General features: G+C 44.7%; 1 protein-coding gene across 11 annotated transcripts in view; it reads right to left on the minus strand.

Annotated features, from left to right (window-relative positions):
• The window catches only part of DGKG (diacylglycerol kinase gamma), a 201,980-nt gene that overhangs the window by 56,105 nt on the left and 126,485 nt on the right, over nucleotides 1-19,390 (minus strand). Inside the window, exon 20 of one of the 11 annotated variants that reach the window (XM_028491947.2) lies at nucleotides 14,787-16,079. The exons of the other annotated variants lie outside the window; for them this stretch is intronic. Coding sequence (XP_028347748.1) covers nucleotides 15,944-16,079 — 136 coding nt within the window. The 3' untranslated portion in view covers nucleotides 14,787-15,943. Of the gene's footprint in view, nucleotides 1-14,786; nucleotides 16,080-19,390 lie in introns of those variants that run through there. 11 annotated transcript variants of the gene reach the window in all.

Raw genomic sequence — 19,390 nt, forward strand, 5'->3', positions numbered from 1 at the left:
GAAAAATATGTGATCATATTTGTCAGATCATGTGTTTTGACTTTTGGTTAAAAATACATGTTCCCGACATGTCTAATCTAATAGATTTTTTCCAGAGTCACAGACCACACCCTAATCCTTGGTTAATTATCTTGACTGGTCACATGATTGTCCAAAGACGTGATGTTGATTGAAAATATGCTTTTGAGAAAGTGCACATTTGGTGTGAGACAAAGTAGTTATCGATTCAAGAAATATTCATTGTGCCAGGACTAGATAGGGTGTACTAGGTGCAATGAAGAACAAAACACAGCACTCCACGGGCCAGACACCTGGGAAGGGCAGCCAAGGAAACAGATCATAGGGTCGTGTGCTAAGCACTGGGACCACCTAGGAGGAGGGACATCCAGTTCTTAGTGGGACCACCACTCATCCTAGGTGGATGATGAGTTCCGAAGGATGTGGAAAGGAATAGGTAAGGTGGAGGAAGAACATTCTAGGCAGAGGAAAAAGCCCAAGCAATGGCACAGGGTAAGAGACGGCACAGACCTGCTAGAGGGGATCTGGAACTCAAGGAGGGGTGGATTGGCCAGATAAGGCTGGAAGGGCAGATAGGAGCAAGATTATAAAGGCTGGGATGCCATGTTTAGGTGTTTGAGCTTTATCTTAAAGTCTGTAGTGTGTCATGGACCATCCTTAAGTGGGGGTGGTGATAGGGGGTGGCAGTAGTGACCTGAACAGACTTGTGCTTTTTAAAGATCACTCTGTCCCAAGTCTGGAGAGTGGACTGCAAGGGCTGGGTACAGACTGGAGGCCTGGAGAATGGTTTTTAGGTGGTGTAGAAACTCAGGAGAAACCCAGGAGAGAATTGGGAAGGACCTGAACAAAGGTAGTGATAGTAGAGCTCAGGAGAAGAGAAGGGATTCACAAGCTAAAATATAGGAGGTGGAATTGACAGGGCTGGTTTGTTGTAAGGAGTGAGTAAGAAAGAATAGTCAAAGTGACACCCAAGTTTTTGTCTTAGATGGCATGAGTGATGGCAGGTGCTGTTCACTGAGGGAGTGGCACAGATCATCAATTCTCCAGTGGCAGTCCTCTTTGTAATTGAAGGACAGCACTTTTGTGTTGTGGCTCATCTGTCCATCTATCCATCCATCCACCCACCCACACATTCATTCATCCATCCATACACCATCTATTGAGCCATACTATGGAACAGGCACTGCATAAAGGTCTGGAGATAAGTGATGAGTAAGACAGGCAGGATCTCTGCCTCACAGAGTTTACATACTTTTAATAGCTTCCCCAAGATGCTAACCTCTGCCCCACAGGGAACTAACTACATGTTCAAAATCTGACAGCTTTTGGGACTTCCCTGGCGGTCCAGTGGTTAAGACTCCGCGCTCCCAATGCAGGGGGCATGGGTTCGATCCCTGATCGGGGAACTAAGATCCCCGCATGCCGCATGGCGCGGCCAAAAAAAAAACAAAGACAAAATCTGACAGCTTTTATTTCTCCTCTTTTAACTCGGGCACATTTTAGTTAGAAGTAAATACATTCTATTCCTATGGTTCTTTGGTTTTGCACTCTGCTAAACATTTCATGTATACTATCACTTTCGATTCCCTGAAGAGCCCTATGAAGTAGGTACTATTACTACAAGTCAGGGAAGACTTGGGGGAGAAGTAAGTTGCCTAAGGTTGAAGAGCAAATAAGTGCGGAGGGGGCACCCAACCCTGACTGTCGGACCCCAGAGCCTGTGCTTCGCTCCCCTGCCACGGAATCGTCTCACGCTTTTGCATGTTGTGTGGTGTGGTGTTGTGTGCTCCTATTACACTGCCTAGGCTGCCCTGGTTGTCCTTCACGAGGCTGTGAAATGGATGCAGGTGTGGGCCTGGGGTGTTAGTGGCTGCATCGTGCACTAGGAAAAGCTGTCTGATGAAGGGTGTGTGTCGCCCCCCGCCCCCTCCCCCAGGTCCCAGTGGCCAGGGAGGTTCTAGAGGAGTTTCGATTGGATTTGTCACAGGAACCTCCTGGTCTTGAATCTACACAGTCTCAGAAAGTCAGGGAGACCAGAATTGATCCCTAGAAAAGCCAGATGCTCCCAGGACACCCTGCACCTTTCATTCTCTCTGCTCACCCAGAAATGAGGCAGAGGCAGTGCCCTTGTACCATCTCCTACACAGAGTGAAACAGGGAAAGCTGGGAGACAAATGTAAATTGTTCCTTGGGTACCTCCAACTTCAGCTTCAACGCCAGCCAATTTTGGCCACTCATAACAAGAGAGGGTAGTGTGGTCTAATGCAAAGACCCCACGATGGAATCAAGGAGCCCTGCCTTCAAATTCTGACTGCCCTTTATGGGCTGTATAACTTTGAGCATTTTTTTTGCTTTTCTGAGCCTCCTTACTCATAAAATGGGTAAATACCTAATTCACAGAATGTTATAAATACTGAATGAGACATGTAAAATCATCTAGAACAGCTCTTGGTCTATAGGCCCTCATCCCCTATACACATTAAAAGTTTGTTGATTGAATGTCACCGATGGCCTGTCAATAATCAAAGTACTATCTTCCTAATGAAGGTCACATATCTTGTTTCTCAGAAAAATTGCCACTAGCCTTATATTAGATAACATAGAGGGGGATTACTTTGGTTGCCTCTGCCCTGGCCACCAAACTGGTTGAAAGTACAAAGGCTGGGGCCATGGGGGAAGGGGCAGAAGAAGGAAGAGACTCCTCTTGGGATAAAGGTTGATCAGGTGGAGATGGCCGCCAGAACCCTGCATGATTGAGGCCCACTAATGGTGGGCCCTCAGGTGGAGGTTGCCTTCAGGCCAAGTGACACGGAGAAGACAAGACAGACCCTTCTCTTTGTATATGTTGGGAGGTTCCCTAAAGGTTTCTCAGCTGCTCTGAAAACAGGAAGGAAGGCAATCTCCCAGCCTACTGTCATTGCGAACCGAGACACCAGGGAGCAGTAATCTGGATTCTTTGGTTCTGTCTACACTGGCAGAGCAGATTTATATAGCATATAATCAACAGGTTATTTGTTGATCTGGAAGTAGAGAAAGCCTCTCATCAGGGAGGCTTTGGGCTTTTGGTTTTGCACTCTGATAAATATTTTACATATATTATCTCTTTCCATTCTTGGAAGAATCCTATGAGTAGGTACTCTTGATACAAATAAGAAATTCACAGGTTGAAGCAAATTCACCTCTGCCTCATCTTCTCTTTTCCCCTTCCCCTTTTCCCTCTACCAGCACCAGCACCTTTCCAAAGCCTTTGGTAAAAGCCAACAGGCATGTGATACCCTATAATTTGACAAAGCCCCCACTCTTCCTGCTAAGTAGACAGCCTGACTGCCAGCGTTCCTCTTGTCTTTTGAAGATGTCTCCCCCGCCACTTTACCCTTAGCCCTTGCTGGAGGTTTGCTGCTGCTGCATGGGGCACTGGTTTTTGTCTGTTTCATTTTCAGTTGTACAGGAACATGGCATTTGGAATCCGTGAGGCTAGGGTTCATGCCTGGCTCTGCCACTTCCTGGTTAGACAAGTTACTTCAGTTCTTTGACCCTTCATTTCTTCTTCTACAAAATGGGAATATTATTTTCTACCCAGCAGAGTTGTGAAGCTCACGTGGCAAAGGCAAAGCACCAAGCAGGTGTTTAACACATGGGAAGTGCTCCCTCACTGTTCTGTCTTGTTGCTAGGAGACACACTCACTAGGAGACTCGTTCCCCAAAGCCTGCAGGGGTAGGGACAGGAGCAGTGTGCGGGTCTATCCCAGGCAGCCAATATTTTTTGAAGAAAATAAAACTAACAATGTTTTAATGACTTCTGGACTGCTTTTTCTGCATCCCTCTTCCTGAGTTTTTTTTGGCCTACCATTTCTTTCCTTCTCATAATCACCTTTCAGCTGGAGATGACTAATCCTTAACCAGTTGTCCTGAGGCTGGTTTCCAGGTCCACAAAACTCCTAGGTTCACTGTCAGGCTCTAAACTACCCCGGTGAACCTGTTCTTGAGGCAGAAGCCCCTTGTCTGGGCTCCAAGGGACTCTCAGTCACATGGAGGAGTGGCAAACAGCAGCAGTGACACCACGGGTTGATTCTATTTCTGGGCTTTCTTAATTTCCCCCTGCTTTCTAAGAAAATAATATTGATTATTAGTTGAATCTTTTCATTTGACAGATGAGGGGAAAATGAGATGAATTAAAAATGTTCTTTTATATTTGTCAGCAATTTAGGGCTGGATTCAATCACCATCCTGACAGCCTATGAATAGCCTGTCTTCAAGGATGTCTGCAAGAAAAACCAAGCTAGCTGCTGGGCATTTTCACCAGCAAAGGCAACGAGCTTCTGGTGGCCCTTTTCTGATAATCTAGGAAGTTTTAAGGGCAGGAGACTTTTGAAGTCATCAAAACATGAAAATATTTCTTTGGACGTAGAAGGCTACAAAGAAGACACTAGAGCTATTTCTAGAAATAGGAGCCCTTGAAGTGAAGGTATCCCTCTTTGTGGTTTGGACTTTGATAATCAGGTTCCCTGAGTGGGTCATGACTCCAACAGTCAGTTAGGCCTCTCTCAGCCCAGTGAAGCAGACGCTGCCCACATGATCGTGCTCTGTGTTGTGTTGAGGGAGCCAAATGATGTGGGGGCCATGCTGGGCCAGTGGGCAGGAGACTCCCCTCCAGCCCCAGTTCTCATACACACTAGAATGTGATACCACAAGAGTTACTTGCGGACTCCCAGACTCAGTTTCCTCATCCTACAATGAAGGGCTCGGAACGATGGATTTCTGAGGTTTCTCCAAGCTCCGTGAACAGCTTGAGATAACAGGATACAGGGCAGGGTCGGAGGGCCCACGTGCACCACAACCAGTGCCGTGTAGAAGTGTGGGCCCAAGTATTGCCAGGGCTGCCATTTTTTACAAAGATGCCAGAAATGTGTTTTTATGTAAAATCTCCTGATTATTAAAGTTGGCAACCAGTTCAACTCTTTAAAAGAACACTGTATAGGCCAAAAATGACATATCCAGGAAGAACTACGCCTAGCCAACAGACTACTTCAGTACACTAGGTATACATCTTCATAAGGTTCATCTCAACTAAAAAACAAAAACAAATGATCTCACTTAATACCACAGGTTTGCTGGGTTACTGGTGGTGGTATTGCTATGACTACTAAAGATAGTAGACTGGTGCCAGCTTATTAAGGAAAATAGTAATCTAGCACGACCAGACAGGTATGATAGCAACACAGGAAGGGTAAATGCAACTTGAGCTGAATGACAACTGTTAGTAATAATACCGAGACTACTTTATCTGTTAACATTTTACGTTATTTGAATCCCAAGTGCTTTTGGACGTTTAGTAATTGTGTTAGCTAAAGTTTAGATCAAAGGTTTCAAAAAGAAAAATAAAAGCCAAGGTAGGTACGCTTAGTTCTAAGGCCAGGATGTCCAGTCCTGTGAGGGACCAGTGACTGTCACCTCACAGGTGCTGCAGAGGCCATCTGTGTTACCTGCACACCCAGCTGCCCTGGCCCATCAGAGAGCTTGTCACCACACCGAATCCACCCTGCATGCTGTCCCCTGCTCTCGCTGTTCACTGGAATGGCACTCGGTGACCTGCAGGCACAGAGCTGTGGATGGCAGGGGCTCTTCCAAGCGGAGGTGGTGACCCCTTTGGTACAAGGGAGAGTGAGCCCCCAGCAGTCAGGAAGCAGACTTTATAAATAGCTGTTTCTGTTCTCTGAGTGTGACTCTTGTGCCCGCTGTTCCTGCCAACAGATTTGTCTTGGCTCAGCTCAAGGGGCGAGGTATTCCCTGGCTTTTTTCCATACTAGGGACAAGACTGGTGTTCATGGCGCTCAGAAAAATCTAGGGTGGTGAATGGACGGGAGGACTGGAGACCAGAGTCCAGGAGGGGGTGGGCAGAGGTATGGAAAACAAGAAAGAGGGGAGAGCTCAAGAAGGGTCTAAAGAAAATGAAAAGACCAAGAAAGGAGGGAGAAACCCGCCTAGCATGTATTTTATAGTATATAGATCGAATCCTCTTAATAACCTATGAAGACACTTCTGAAGTCATTTTCATGTGTGAAAGTTACCTGTAAAATCACAGATGACAGAGTGTTTGCACTTAAGGAAACTTTGGGGTCCAGGGATTCCCAGCCAGGAGATCACAGGTTCCAAGGAATATTCCAAAGTATGGAAGGAGTCTATGAGTTGCTGTCAACATTTCGTAATATGTAATAGTACTTGGGCATTTACTCATAACAAAGACTAACTAGTGGGTTAAAGTGTTTTGTGATGTCAAATGGAATAAAATCAATTACATCAGTTACTCTTGGCAACCAGAGGAACTGATTGAATGGCAAATGGATATTGTTGATTCATAAAGATGGAAAATGAATGATTACTTAGAACAGCCTTATGGCTGACAGAACTCTTATTCAGTATGGCACCCATGGTGGGGGGCTGGTGGTGAAGAATACATAAAAATAGTGCACTATTGAACAGTATCTGGGCGCATGTGGAACCGTCACTCCATACCAGCTCCGGATGGTGCTTCCTTTCTAAACCATAGCAGCCTTCTCAGGGTACAGATTAGGAAACTGAGACTAGTCCTCGAGGATGCAGTGGCTGGAATTCGAACCCCAGCTCCCAACTTCCCATCCTTATCCCTTACGTTTCCACTCCCCCGGCCCCTCCTCCGGCTATGCCCCAAAGGCATCTGAGAGAAGTGGAAAGGTCAGCCAAAGCCACAAGAGCTGGTGACTGCAAAGCTGCGGGCCATTCTCATGCCTGCCTGTGGGCTGGCTTTGATCACATCTACTGCTCAGACCATGGGAAGGCCACGAGCTCCAGCTCGAGGTTGGCCGGCTTGTTGCTCAGGACCCCGCGGTGCTTTTCCCCACAGAGTGTGCAGTCTGGGTCTCCCTATTGGTCTCCGGTCTCCACTCCTGCCCCAAAGTAACAAAGGGCCAAACCCACTGGCCTCATCCAGAACAGTCTCTCTACCCCTTCAAGGGTAATTCTAAGCTGCAGAGAATCTGCTCCCTCTGAGCAATGACCCTTCTCTTGCACACAAGACAGTCTGTTTCCGTGGACTAGGGACAGAGTCTCCTTTGGTCGGAGCTCCCGAATTCTGCCCGGCACCCGACAGTATCTCCTGCTAAGGGCAGGACTCCAGCATGAAGCCAGCCAAAGTCTGAAACCGGATCCTCCCCCAGTGCAGCGCCCGGGGACACACGTGTGTGCAGGCACACACCCAGGCCCAAACAGGGAGGCTCCTCTCAGGCTCTCCATTCACGGGTACCGAGCACACTCACGGCCTCTGATACTCTGAGGCCCCAGGGTCTCTCCGAAGGCTGACTTGAGAACCGCCACAGTGATGGGAATGCCACCACATGGTCCTGCCACTTTGGGGGTGACCCTCAGGAGAGACAGCTGGTGAGGCAGCTAGGGTTTTCCTCTCCTGAGGGCCTGAGTGTCTACAGTGTCTTGCAGTCAGTAACCGTCCTTGCCAAGAGAAAACAGCTACCTTCCCCCATCCAAAAACGTAAAAATAAAAATAAAAATAAAATAAAAATCTCACCGAGTTTGGCTGTTTTTAGCAAACCTTTCTCCCTTTGAAGATTTATTTGTGGAATGAAAATTCCCTTCAGGCCTATTTGGCTGAGGCTATGGGGCTCTGAATAAGCTCGATCGCACAGTTCTCAGACAGCAAAATCGAATATGGGGACCAAAAGCAATCCTGCTCCCGGAGGGAAAGGAGCAGAGGCAGATGGGTGTGGGGTCTCTAAGGTTCTGTAACGACTGCTTAGCTGTTGTACAGCTTTTTGATTCTGAGCTACGTTTTGCCAGCACTCACACATCCATCAGCCCAGGAAGCTGGTATCTGAAGGCAGGAGGGGACGGTTAGGGCCGAGTGGGGAGGATGGCTGATTAGAACACAGCCCTGAACACCTGGAGAAGGTATAGGCTGAGGAAGCCCTCAGAAGCTCTTGCTGAGGAAGGCCACTTCCTGGGTCCTGACCAACCAAGGTTAGAAACTGAGGAACTGTCTGGGGGAGCAGGAGGCCAGCCCCCAAAGCAGGTCCACACCCTCACCCTACCGTAATTCACCCTACCAGCATTCCCAGGGAGGCCCCGAGAGAGACGGCAGAGCTTCCCCTCCCTCTCCATGCCCTCCACTCCAGCTCACCCCCAGCTGTTGGGAATCCCTCAGTCCCCACTTATCCAGTGTCTATTTTGTGCTGGACCTGCACTAGCTGCTTTAGGAGCCAAAGGGTCCCCTCACATGGTCCTCACACCTGTCTTCTGTGGTGGGTGCTATGTGGTTATTTTGCAGATGCGTCTGAGGCTGTTGCTTCTTGGCAAATGCGCAGCTGGCCTCGAGTGGTATCGTGGTGTCTGAGGGGTGCTGGCTGAATATCTCTCCCTCCCACGACCAGCCTTTCTGAGCTTGAGGCGCTGCCCCATTTGTGATAGGTCAGGTTACAAAAGTTCCATGCTTAAGCCAGTTGTTTGTCACTCGGAGCACATTTTCCCATAGAAACAATGTTATGTTGAGATTGGGTTCTCAGAGTAACTACCAAAGGCAATTAGCCTGTTAGGTATCCAATGTCTAGTTTTGGAGACAGCTTGGTAGAGCTGAAAAAGCCCTGGTTAGAAGCCAGAAAGGCCTGGATTCCAGCCCCAGGTCAGTCACTTACTTGCTATGTGGCCTTGGGCAACTCATTTAGTCCCTTTCCCTTAGTTTCTTCATCTTTGAATTGGGATGATATTCCCTACCTTGCAGGGTTTGTTGGGAATATTCGTTGAGAATGTATACATGGGTCCTCTGACATACACTCAAATAATTAAGCAACAGATCTCCACTGCCACGTATAAAACTGGCTTTGTGGCCTCTTGGATTCTGAGTCCCAACTTGAAATACAAACGGCATGTCTTTCCTGCTGAATTTGGATTGGAGAATATTTGCTTTCCTCAACTTCCTGGAAAAGAAACATGGGGACTCTTCCACCCTAAAATCCCTGGTGGCCACCCTGAAGTCTGGGCCGGAGTTCTGATTAGACTGGGACTGGAGGTGCCAGACGGAAGTAAGAAGCAGAAGAGGTAGGAAGGGGAGGAAAGGGCACGGCTTAAGTATGCATCGTATTTCTTCCTTTGGCTTTCATAAAACTGCACGATGATCTGGTTACTTTCTCCGAAGTTTCCTGTGCCTTCCACACCATGAGCCAGTTGGATGCTTCCTGGTCAGAATTAAATACAGAGTAAGGCAGTTCCCTCCTTGTTCCCTCTACCTTTTAAATCATGAAATTGTTAGCAAGGCAAGTCAACAATTCATTTGATGGGGCAGATACCTGAATAAATACCCTCTCCCCATCTTTATTCCATCTTCTTCCTGTGCTGCTTTGAAAAAATCTTAAATAGGAAAGCATCAGTCAGAGCCCCCCTCTGCCTGAGAAGACTGCAGTATACACCGCCAGCAAAATCCTTTCTTTTTTGCCCTTTTGAAAATCTCATCCGTATGCTCTCGGCTTTGCTTCCACTCTGACGTTTGTGACTTCTTCTACTTGTGTGCACACTCCTAACACCTATTTCAGTGACTGTGATCATGTGAACTTGTCACCCTGACCTAGCATGGCGTTCTGGCTGTGTGTTCTACCCACCACATCTCTGCTGTCTCAGAGGTCATGCTTGTCTCCCCTGTTCACTTTGCCCCCTCACTGTGCAGTTGGCAAACGTGTCCCCACTGTGGATGTGACCTCACTGCCAGTCCCTCGGAGAACTGCTTAGCACCCCCTTTGCCAGGCCTCTTATTTCTAGCTCACACCTGTCGCCCCTCTGTGGGTTGTGATTTTAGAGTTTCATTTGAACATTGTACTGTATCCCCTTTAAATCTCATTTTAAAGCTCTCCTGTTTGGTCTTCAAGTCTCCGGCCAAAAATATTTTTCTTGGTTTATGTGACAAGCTCCCAATTCCTTGCCAAGGGGCCTGTCATTCCAGCATCCAAATCCATGGTCCAGAGGAATAGGCGTTCTCAGCTCAGTTACAGAGCAGCTCGTGTTCTCCATACACGCATGCCTGTTTCTTCTAAAATCTTGACTAATAGCTGAGGAAGAGACTAGAGCATCACCTCTGCCCCATGTCCCTTAGTTTCTTACCCAAGATACCAGAGTCACCAGAGATACTAACCAGGATTCCTCTGGATGAGTGACTTGTTCCCACACCCATGGCCAGAAGGGAGAAATAGTCTATGGGTTATTTGAGGATGTTTACTCCTTTTTGTCTTTAATGCAGGGGTTTTCACCAACGTGAATTCAGCAAAATATTGGCCTCACAAGACGCTCTGGGGTATGGGGATTCTGTGGTCAACTAAATTTGGGAGACTAAATAATCTATCCTGCTTTTGCATGGTCTCAATAGGTTAGAATCTACATATACTAAAGGCTCTACATTATCATACAGAAAAGAAATAGATTTAACTTTGAATTTTCCCATGATTGAGCTCCCCTGTCTTCCTGTGCCTCTCCTTTTAACATACTATGGAATGCACTTTAACCAATGCTAACTGCTCGAAGAAGACAACCTGTTAGTGACTCTCATAGGCGCTCATCAAACCTCATGATGATCCTGTTAGCTGTTCTACTTTCCCTTCTCCAGAAGGTCCAAATCTATCTCCTTTGGGTACAATCTCATACTTTAATTTTTTTTCTCCCCAAAAGGGATTGGGCCTTCTCTCTTTATTTCTATGTTATATCTACTTATTAATCAGACTCTGATTCTGCTTTATGTTCTCTTTGACCTTCTGAGTGCCTTTTCTTTCTGGATCATTTCTTTTAGGATATCTAAGAACCCTTCATCAATGCAAAGACACTGACCTCTTAGGTTTCCTCAAGCCTATTCATTCTCTCCTTCGGTAGGAGACCAGTTTACATTTGCAACACCAATAATTTGTGACCATGGTGGAGCAAAAAAAAAAAAAAAAAAAAGTAATTGGCCCCCATCATATCCCTAAGTTTATATTTCCTGGGCATCAGTGTGGCAAGTTGGAGGCCTACAGATCTTATGAGGCTTGGAAAGGTGTTTGACTTGCACAGTGGTTTTTAAAATTGGAAGATATTTTACATAAACACCTGAAGCCCAGCTTCTCTTGAGAAATCAGATCTGTTAACACTGGGTTGCTTTCCAACCTGGCAACAATTGACCAGAGCTGAGTACTGGCTGCTCCCATTACACAGGGTATATGCTCTCCACTTTGCCCGAGTTACCACCACTCCTTAAAGCCTTATATCCTCGCACTTCCCTCATTTACATTAACTGCCTGTCTCTGCTGATATTTGGATTTGTGACCCCTCATATAGACCTCTGTAGTTTCCTCCTGGGAATCTTCCTAAAAGCTGCCTCAGAAGTGTCTCTCCCACTTCCTTCCCAATCTGATCCTTTCCATCTGTGCTCTGGTACCTTTGGTTATGAGTCCTAATGTGTGTCTGGTTTGAAGGTCTGACCAGCTGCAGGACAGTAAGAGTTGAAGCTGTTGGTATTTGTAAAGATCATGTGCACAGAAATGAAATATCAACCCAAGCCCACCTTTTCGGCGGAAAAATTTTTTCAGTTGTTCTATGTTTATAAATCAGATACAACCTGGTAAGTTATCAACTATTCAGCAATCATGGAACACCAAGTAATGAACTTGTCCTTTAACTACTGCAGAAGTAGCTTAAGTTCATGTTTACCTTGCCCCTGAATTTCCCACTTTGCACACATGGATGGTTATTATGAATGTTAACATTATACTATCAAGTCTTGATAATTAAGGGACAAGTTATCCAGTCCCCAAATCTCTTCTTCTTTTCTAACCCATTGACTTACTGTTGGTCATTTAATTTTTCTGTAGTACACTCATCTCCAGCTGTGTGGGGAACACGATTATAAGTACAAATCATGACCAGGCCATCGGCTCAAGCTGGAGGGCATCCTATTGTATTATCCTCACCCCCAACCCTGCACGTGTTTGCAGAAACCCTGATTATAAGCAGCCTCCACCCCTCTCCCTACCCAAGTTCAGGGACGAGGTGGGACAGAAGACAAAAGGGAGAACCTGATTAACTAGAATGCTCTGTATTGACGGCTCCAATAAAAGTTTCACTAACAGTTTGGGGTTTTAATTTATCCATGACATTCCTACCACCTCTTGCTCTATGGTTACCCAAAGCTGGAGATTACTGACACACTTTCAGCTCATTGAGTTCAAAGGCAAGGTAGGGTACTTGGCTTGATTGGCACTTTGGAATGCTCTCCAAAACGGTCCACTTTCAAGATTAAAGGGACTCTTCATTCAACAGAATAGAAAACATCTTGTTACTAGACAGTGAGGAATTTCAACCTAAGTGTAGGTTCAATAAACATGAATATTCAGCAATTATGTTAAGTCCCTGATACTTTGGCAACTTGAGGGTATAAGAACATTCTTGGAACGAGGAGAGCCCCTCATGCATTGAAGAGCATTAGAAGATCGGGAAAAGGCTTTCTTAGTAAAATGTGAAGTGGTAAGGCAAAAAAAAAAAAACCAAACAAAAAAAAACCAAATTAACCCCCCCCCACACTCCTACAATCTTCAAAGTCAAGATCTGTAATCTTCAAAGTAGAGCTCTGAAGACCTCTCTCAGAGTGATGTTTGTAGAAGGGATGCTTATACTGGGAAGGGGGTTGAAACCTAAAATCCAGTCCAAAGCTAAGATTCTATAAGTTGTTATTATAGGTAAGAATCACAACACTAGGCATTTAAATGAGAGATTCTGCCGTGTACTCACATATATACTGCTGCATGTTCTCCTGACAAAATTCCTGTATAACAAATAACATCATACCAGCACCTGAAACATTTCAAATCCATTTATTTATCTACTCTAATTCTTATAAGCATCTTGTGAGATCATTGTAATTTCCATTTACACGCCAGAAAATTAAGAATCAGAGAAGTGACTAACTCGTGAGGGATTAGCATCTACATTTCACGTAAGGGTGACACAGCCTGAGATATGGAGTTGTAAGGCCATTTGCTCAGGGTTTCTTGAGAGATAATTCACTTATTTCACTAAAGAGAGTTACTGAGTTTCCTAATAAGTATAGCAAGAAGATGAATTCAGAATTTTCTTTGGCCAAATAATGAATGCAGTAAAATTTTCTTTAGCAGATGTTGATTTAAATGAGGAATTAATCACATGAATCTTTCTTGAGAGTATCTATTACTCTTCCAAACTCCTTTTAATAAAACATGTGCAAGTATGAAGAGTTTAAGGAAAATATATTGGAATGAATATGCTAATCACATCAGCTCTAAATATAAAGATGGACTCCGTATCACAGAAATACCCCTATACAAAAGGACAGTAATTCTCCAACGTTTTAATTAGTAAAGTACAATATAGGGTGAATAAGATCTGATATTCTTTTCTCTGGAGCTAAAAACAAACAAACAAAAAAACACATTCTGCTAAGTTTAAAAGCCACCTAAGTCAACTTCTGCATGAGAGAACCTGAAATTGTGGTGGCAGAAAAGAGAGAATGACTTAACGGATTTTTTTTCAAAATGGATTTCTACTTCCACAAGCACACAGCATGCGTCAAGGTTCAGAGTTTGTACGAAAGTTGGTTGGTTTCCATAGTTTTTCTGGCCCTGATATGTACTAACTCCCCCAGGTTAGCAGAGCTGATTCCCCTTATTTCTAGCCTCTTCTTTCCATTTCCCCCTGGGGTTACCTCTCCTCCTCTCTCCCTGGGTCTCTGTCTGATTTAACAGCCTGCACTATCCTAACCCTTCAGCAAGGTTCAGTATATAAAGTCCCCGTGTTTCAGGAACTCTGACATTTTGGCTCTGGAAATACTTGGAAGAATAATTTATTCCTTCATTGATATTTTCAACATTGATATTTTCAAAAAGCACTTGCTGACTCGCTACCTCACCATCCAACCGCTCACCTACAGGATAAAGTGCAAACTCCTGTGCAGAGCACCGAGACCCTGCTGTAGCTGCCTTCCACCTCACCTCAGAGCCACTCTCCTTTCCTCTTGTGTTCCCGTCTTCTCACACTTCTGCCCTTGGCCCAGCCTGCTTCCCTCCTCCTAGCACACACCCAGTTCCTGTGCTTGTGAATTCCCATTCTCTCTCAAGCTCACTCTTAAACGTAACCTTCTTTCCGTAGTCTCATCCCACTTTCTCAGTTAGATGCTCCCACTCATTATTCATGTCCCCTTGTTAAAACAAAGCTCACCATATTATATGGTTTTTCCATCCTTTGGGAGGGTTTGAGGGAGGGTCGGTATTGGGAATTAAGTTGTGTTCCCCGAGAAGATCTGTTGAAGTCCTAACCCCCAGTGCCTCAGCATGTGACCTTATTTGGATATAGGGTCTTTGCAGATGTCATCAAGTTAAGAGGAGGCCATACTGGATTAGAGTGGGCCAAATCCAATGACTGATGCCCTTATAAGAGGAGGGAAATTTGGACAGAGAGACACAGAAACACAGAGGGAGAAAGCCATGTGAAGACAGAGGCAGAGATTGAAGTGATGTAGCTATAAGTCAAGGAATGCCAAGAATTGCTGGCAACCACCAGAAGCAAGCGAAGAGGCATGGAACAGATTCTCCCTCAGAGCCTGGGAAGGAACCAACCCTGCCGACATCTTGATTTCAGACTTCTAGCCTCCAGAACTGTGAGACAGAAATTTCTGTTGTTTTAAGGTACCCAGTTAGTGGTAATTTGTCACGGCAACCTTAGGAAACTAATACAGTTACTAAGAGCCTCTATATATGCTCATCTTCCCAACTAGGCCCACGGACTTCGGCAAGTAGGGCCTGTGGTAATCCATCTTTCCTCTTGGCCCCAGCATCATGCTAACAGAATAGATGCTCGATACGTTCTGGCTGAATGAGGGCATGTGCCAGCACCACCCTTCTGGTTTTAAGTCAGTGGATCCCCAAAGGGTTCAGACCCTGCTCTGAGTGAGCAAGCTTGTGAACAAGGTAGAGAGAGTTTGGTGCCAAAATGATGACTTATAGAGACAAAGAGGAAAAATCAAAGTAAGAAAAAATGTGTCAAAAACCTTGTAGATGGATTCTAAGAAAAGGCAGAGGCCAGGGCTGGGTGTGGGCAGGGAGGGATTCTTCAGAATATTTTAGAGTGCATTTTGAAACAAGTGCTAGGTGATGATTAGGTCCCAGAAGGAGATGTCATCCTAGACTGAGAAATTAAGGGCACGTGGGGGAAAGGTGGGAATAACGGAGCAAGCAAACAGTAAGACTGGCCCGGTGTTTGGGAAGGAGAACTTTATAAAGGGCCCTGAAGGCAAAGCAGGTGCATTTAAATTCTATAAAATGGGACGTGGGTTGTGGCAGCAGATTCTCAGGGGGCAGAAACGGGACAAAAGCCACGAGCAGCTCTAGGTAGGGTGGGCCTGAGAGGGAAGAGCATCAGGATGGGCCAGGGGGCTGCTGAGGACATGCTGAGGAGCAGTCATCTTGGGGCCCAAGTGGGAACTGAGGAATAAAGTGGGTGAGAGGTCTCTCGGGGACCCCTGGTCATTGGTGGGGTGGGAAGCAGGGGCTCCCATTTGGTAGCACAATGACTCACTCCTGGGCTCAGAGAAGATGATGTGTTTGTCAGCCCAGATGAATGAGGCTGTCTTCTGTTTTTAGAAATCTTTGCAAGACATTCCACAATACTTCTCTCAATAACTCATTTTAGCCTTTAATATGTCTCCAAGCCAGGAGATTCTTCCTCCCATTCCAAACGGCAATTCCTCACTTTAGAAGTACATTCTTCCCCTCGCATTCTCTCCTGAGCCGAGAGGAAGAGTAAGGAGGTGTGGTCACTATTTCCTGTTGTGAATCCTTCACACCCTTGAGGCCCATTCCCAACACATTCTCTGCTTCTCCTCTCCAGGAAAAATGATTTTTTAAAAAAGTTTTCTCATGGGCCTTGTTAATTGTCTCTGCGGCTCTTCTCTTGTCTCTTTCCTGAGTGTGTCTTTGGTCATGGGGCACCAAACTGGGCATTCACAGAGGCAGGAAGTGTAGTGGGATGAGTGGAAGCTGCGGAGTCAGACAGACTAGGTTTGAATAGCCACTCCTCTAATTAGTTGTACGTTCTTGAGCAAGTTGTATAATCTCTCTGAGCCTCAATAGTCTCATCTGTAAAATGGAGCAATAATATTTATGTGCTCCTTGGAGAGTTGTACCAGTTAAAAATAATACACATAAAACTCTTGAAAGCATTCAATAAATGATGGCTCCTATTGTTAGTATGAGTTGGAGCAATGCTGATTATACTGGGCTCATCACCTTCGTGAGCACTTCAATACAGCCTGATAGTCATGCATGCTTTAAAAACTATACCACTGCAGAGTCCAGATGGCAATTCTTGCTACCTCTGATGGTCACATAAAACACAAACTGGTCTTTTTCAGATATAGCAAAACTATGTGCAGGACCAGGAATTGTACTAAGAGAATTATATCTTTTTATTTGCTCTCCACAAAAGTAGAACTGCATAACATATCAAGTAGTTATTTCATTTGCAAAGGGACTTGAGTAATACCATCTTTAAAACTCTCATATTAACTGAACAGAATCACTGGAATTTTTTTTAATTGGAAAAGACAATAAAACTCCCACTGCAGATAAACTCACTCCAATCAGCTCCTTTATATCATTTTTCTTTTATAACCTGTAAGTGCTACTGGGTTAATAATGTTTTAACCCAGTGTATACCATGTGATCTTAAGTAAATAAAATTGTGCAGCACAGTGCTGAAGGAAAATACATTAGAATGCTAATAATGTTTATTTTTTGGGGGGGTACAATAGGGTTTATTTTTCTACAATAAGCCTTTATTTGAATAAGAAAATTTGTTTAAAAAATAGTACATAAAACTTTATAAGGACATATTATCATTATTATTTTAAAATACGTATATCAAGTAAACTGCTGGAATGCACAAAAATTATGTTTTTGAGTGATGGGAATATGAATGATTGGTTTTTCCTTTAACTTTTCTGAAATTTACAAATTATTTATAATGATTTTGAAATATACTATGATATCATACTATATGATATATTATTAAATTATATAATGATACCTGTATTGTTATTTTATTGAAGATACTCTGTCAAGATAAATGAAAAAAATGCCTTGTTTTTTTGATGACTCCTACCCTATGACCAATAGATATTTACCTGTCCCTCTTAGAGAATCTCCAAATCTCAGAGATTTAAGGGCTTTTCTGAGTCATTTAACATGACTATTATCTATGTGGGTTCTGTCTTTGTAATAATAAGAATGTTAATAATAATAATAGCTGGCACTGATGTGCCAAACCTCTGTAACAAGCATTTTAAATGCACTGTTTCACTGGATCTTCAAAATAATTCTACGAGGTAAGGCACTTGTGGTAGGTGGAATAATATCCTGAAGATGTCCATGTTCTAACCCCTGGAAACTGTGAATATGAATATGTTATGTTAAGTGGCAAAGGGCAATTGAGGTTGCAGTTGGAATTTAAACTGGCAGTCAGCTGACCTTGAGGGGTGAGATTATCCTGGGTTATCCAAGTGAATCCAATGTAATCACAAGAATCCTTTAAGGGGAAGAGGGAGGCAGAAGAGAGACTGTCAGGGGGGATGCAATGTGAGAAAGACTTGACTGGCCGTTGCTGGCTTTAAAGATGGAAGGCGGCTACAAGCCAAGGAACGTCGTCAGTCTCTGGATGCAGGAAAAGGCAAGGCAATTTATTCTCCCCTAGAGCCTCCCAGAAAGGAATGCTGCCCTGATGTGACCTTGATTTTAGCCCAGTGAGACAGATTTCAGACTTCTGCCCTCCAAAACTGTGATGTAATAAGTGTGTGGTTTTTTTTTTTTTTTTTTTTTTTTTTTTTTGCGGTACGCGGGCCTCTCACTGCCGTCGCCTCTCCCGTTGCAGAGCACAGGCTCCGGACGTGCAGGCCCAGCGGCCACGGCTCACGGGCCCAGCTGCTCCGCGGCATGTGGGATCCTCCCGGACTGGGGCATGAACCCGCGTCCCCTGCATCGGCAGGCGGACTCTCAACCACTGAGCCACCAGGGAAGCCCTAAATGTGTGTTGTTTTAAACCACTAGTTTGTGATAATCTGTTACAGCAGTCGTAGGAAACTAATATAGTACTATATTCCAATTTTACAGGTGAGTAGACTGAAGTTTAGAAGAGTAGCTTGGTCAAGATCACATACAGTGGTTAGTGCAACTCCAGAATTTGAATCCAGGTTGTCTGATGACAGAACCTGACCTCCTGGGCACTTGGCTCCACTGGAGCTCCAAAATGATTGTCCAGCGCCTGCTTGGGCATAACATGTGAAAACTCACCACACCTGTTCCCCTACCCCTTAGCCCCCTGCACTTGAGGATGGCCTTAACTGGTGGAATTGATGTCCTTTATATGGGGCTCAAATTGGTCTACCCAGTCACTTTTCCCATTGATTTTTCACTCAAAATAACCTAATTCCTCCTTTATGAGAAGCACTTTTAAAATATTTGAGGCCAATAATCACTGCTTCCTAAGTCTTCTCTTCTTTGGGTGAAACAATCCCCAATTTAGCCCTTCCTTATAAGACATGGTTTCAGATTCCAGCACTTTTCTGACCTCTCCCTTCTGGAAAACATCCAGACTGTCAACACCCATTTGAGGACCTAGCCAGTTCCTACCTTACTGTCAATTTGTGTACTTTGATTTTCTTCCATGAGGTTATCATGCTGACCTTAACCCTTCTGAACTTCATCATATACTATATCTTGAGCTCTTTGATGGAAATATTTCTAGAGAGCAATCAATAAATAAATACTGATAACTTTTGGAATATCTGGCCTAAAGACTTGAAAACAAAGCTGGCTTTCAAGTTCCTTCTGATATCATCACAAACTGATACCACTCTTCGTTGACATGAATCATACCTGGCAGGATATGTTCCAGCCTGGAGGGGACTAGAAGAAAAGGCCTGTTAAGCTACAGTAAGGAACTGTTCTGGCAAACAAGCAACTTTGTAAGGAGCCTTGAGATATCATAGGCTGCTCGTGTGTACCAGTCTGAGAAGTTGTGCTGTCTGTTCCAACGTGGACTGGGGAGCCAGGGGGAAAATGAAGGAAATGTTAAGAGTTCATGTGATTTCATATCATTTAAAATACTGTGAATCTTTAGAGCAGAGACCTGCACACAAAGATTAACAACAGCCTCCTAAAATCTCTGACCATCCACAGCTTTATTTTTTGTTTTGTTTTGTTTTTTGCGGTACGCGGGCCTCTCACTGTTGTGGCCTCTCCCGTTGCGGAGCACAGGCTCCGGACGCGCAGGCTCAGCGGCCATGGCTCACGGG

The sequence above is a fragment of the Physeter macrocephalus genome, chromosome 1 (assembly GCF_002837175.3).
Source record: "Physeter macrocephalus isolate SW-GA chromosome 1, ASM283717v5, whole genome shotgun sequence".
Lineage (NCBI taxonomy): Eukaryota > Metazoa > Chordata > Mammalia > Artiodactyla > Physeteridae > Physeter > Physeter macrocephalus.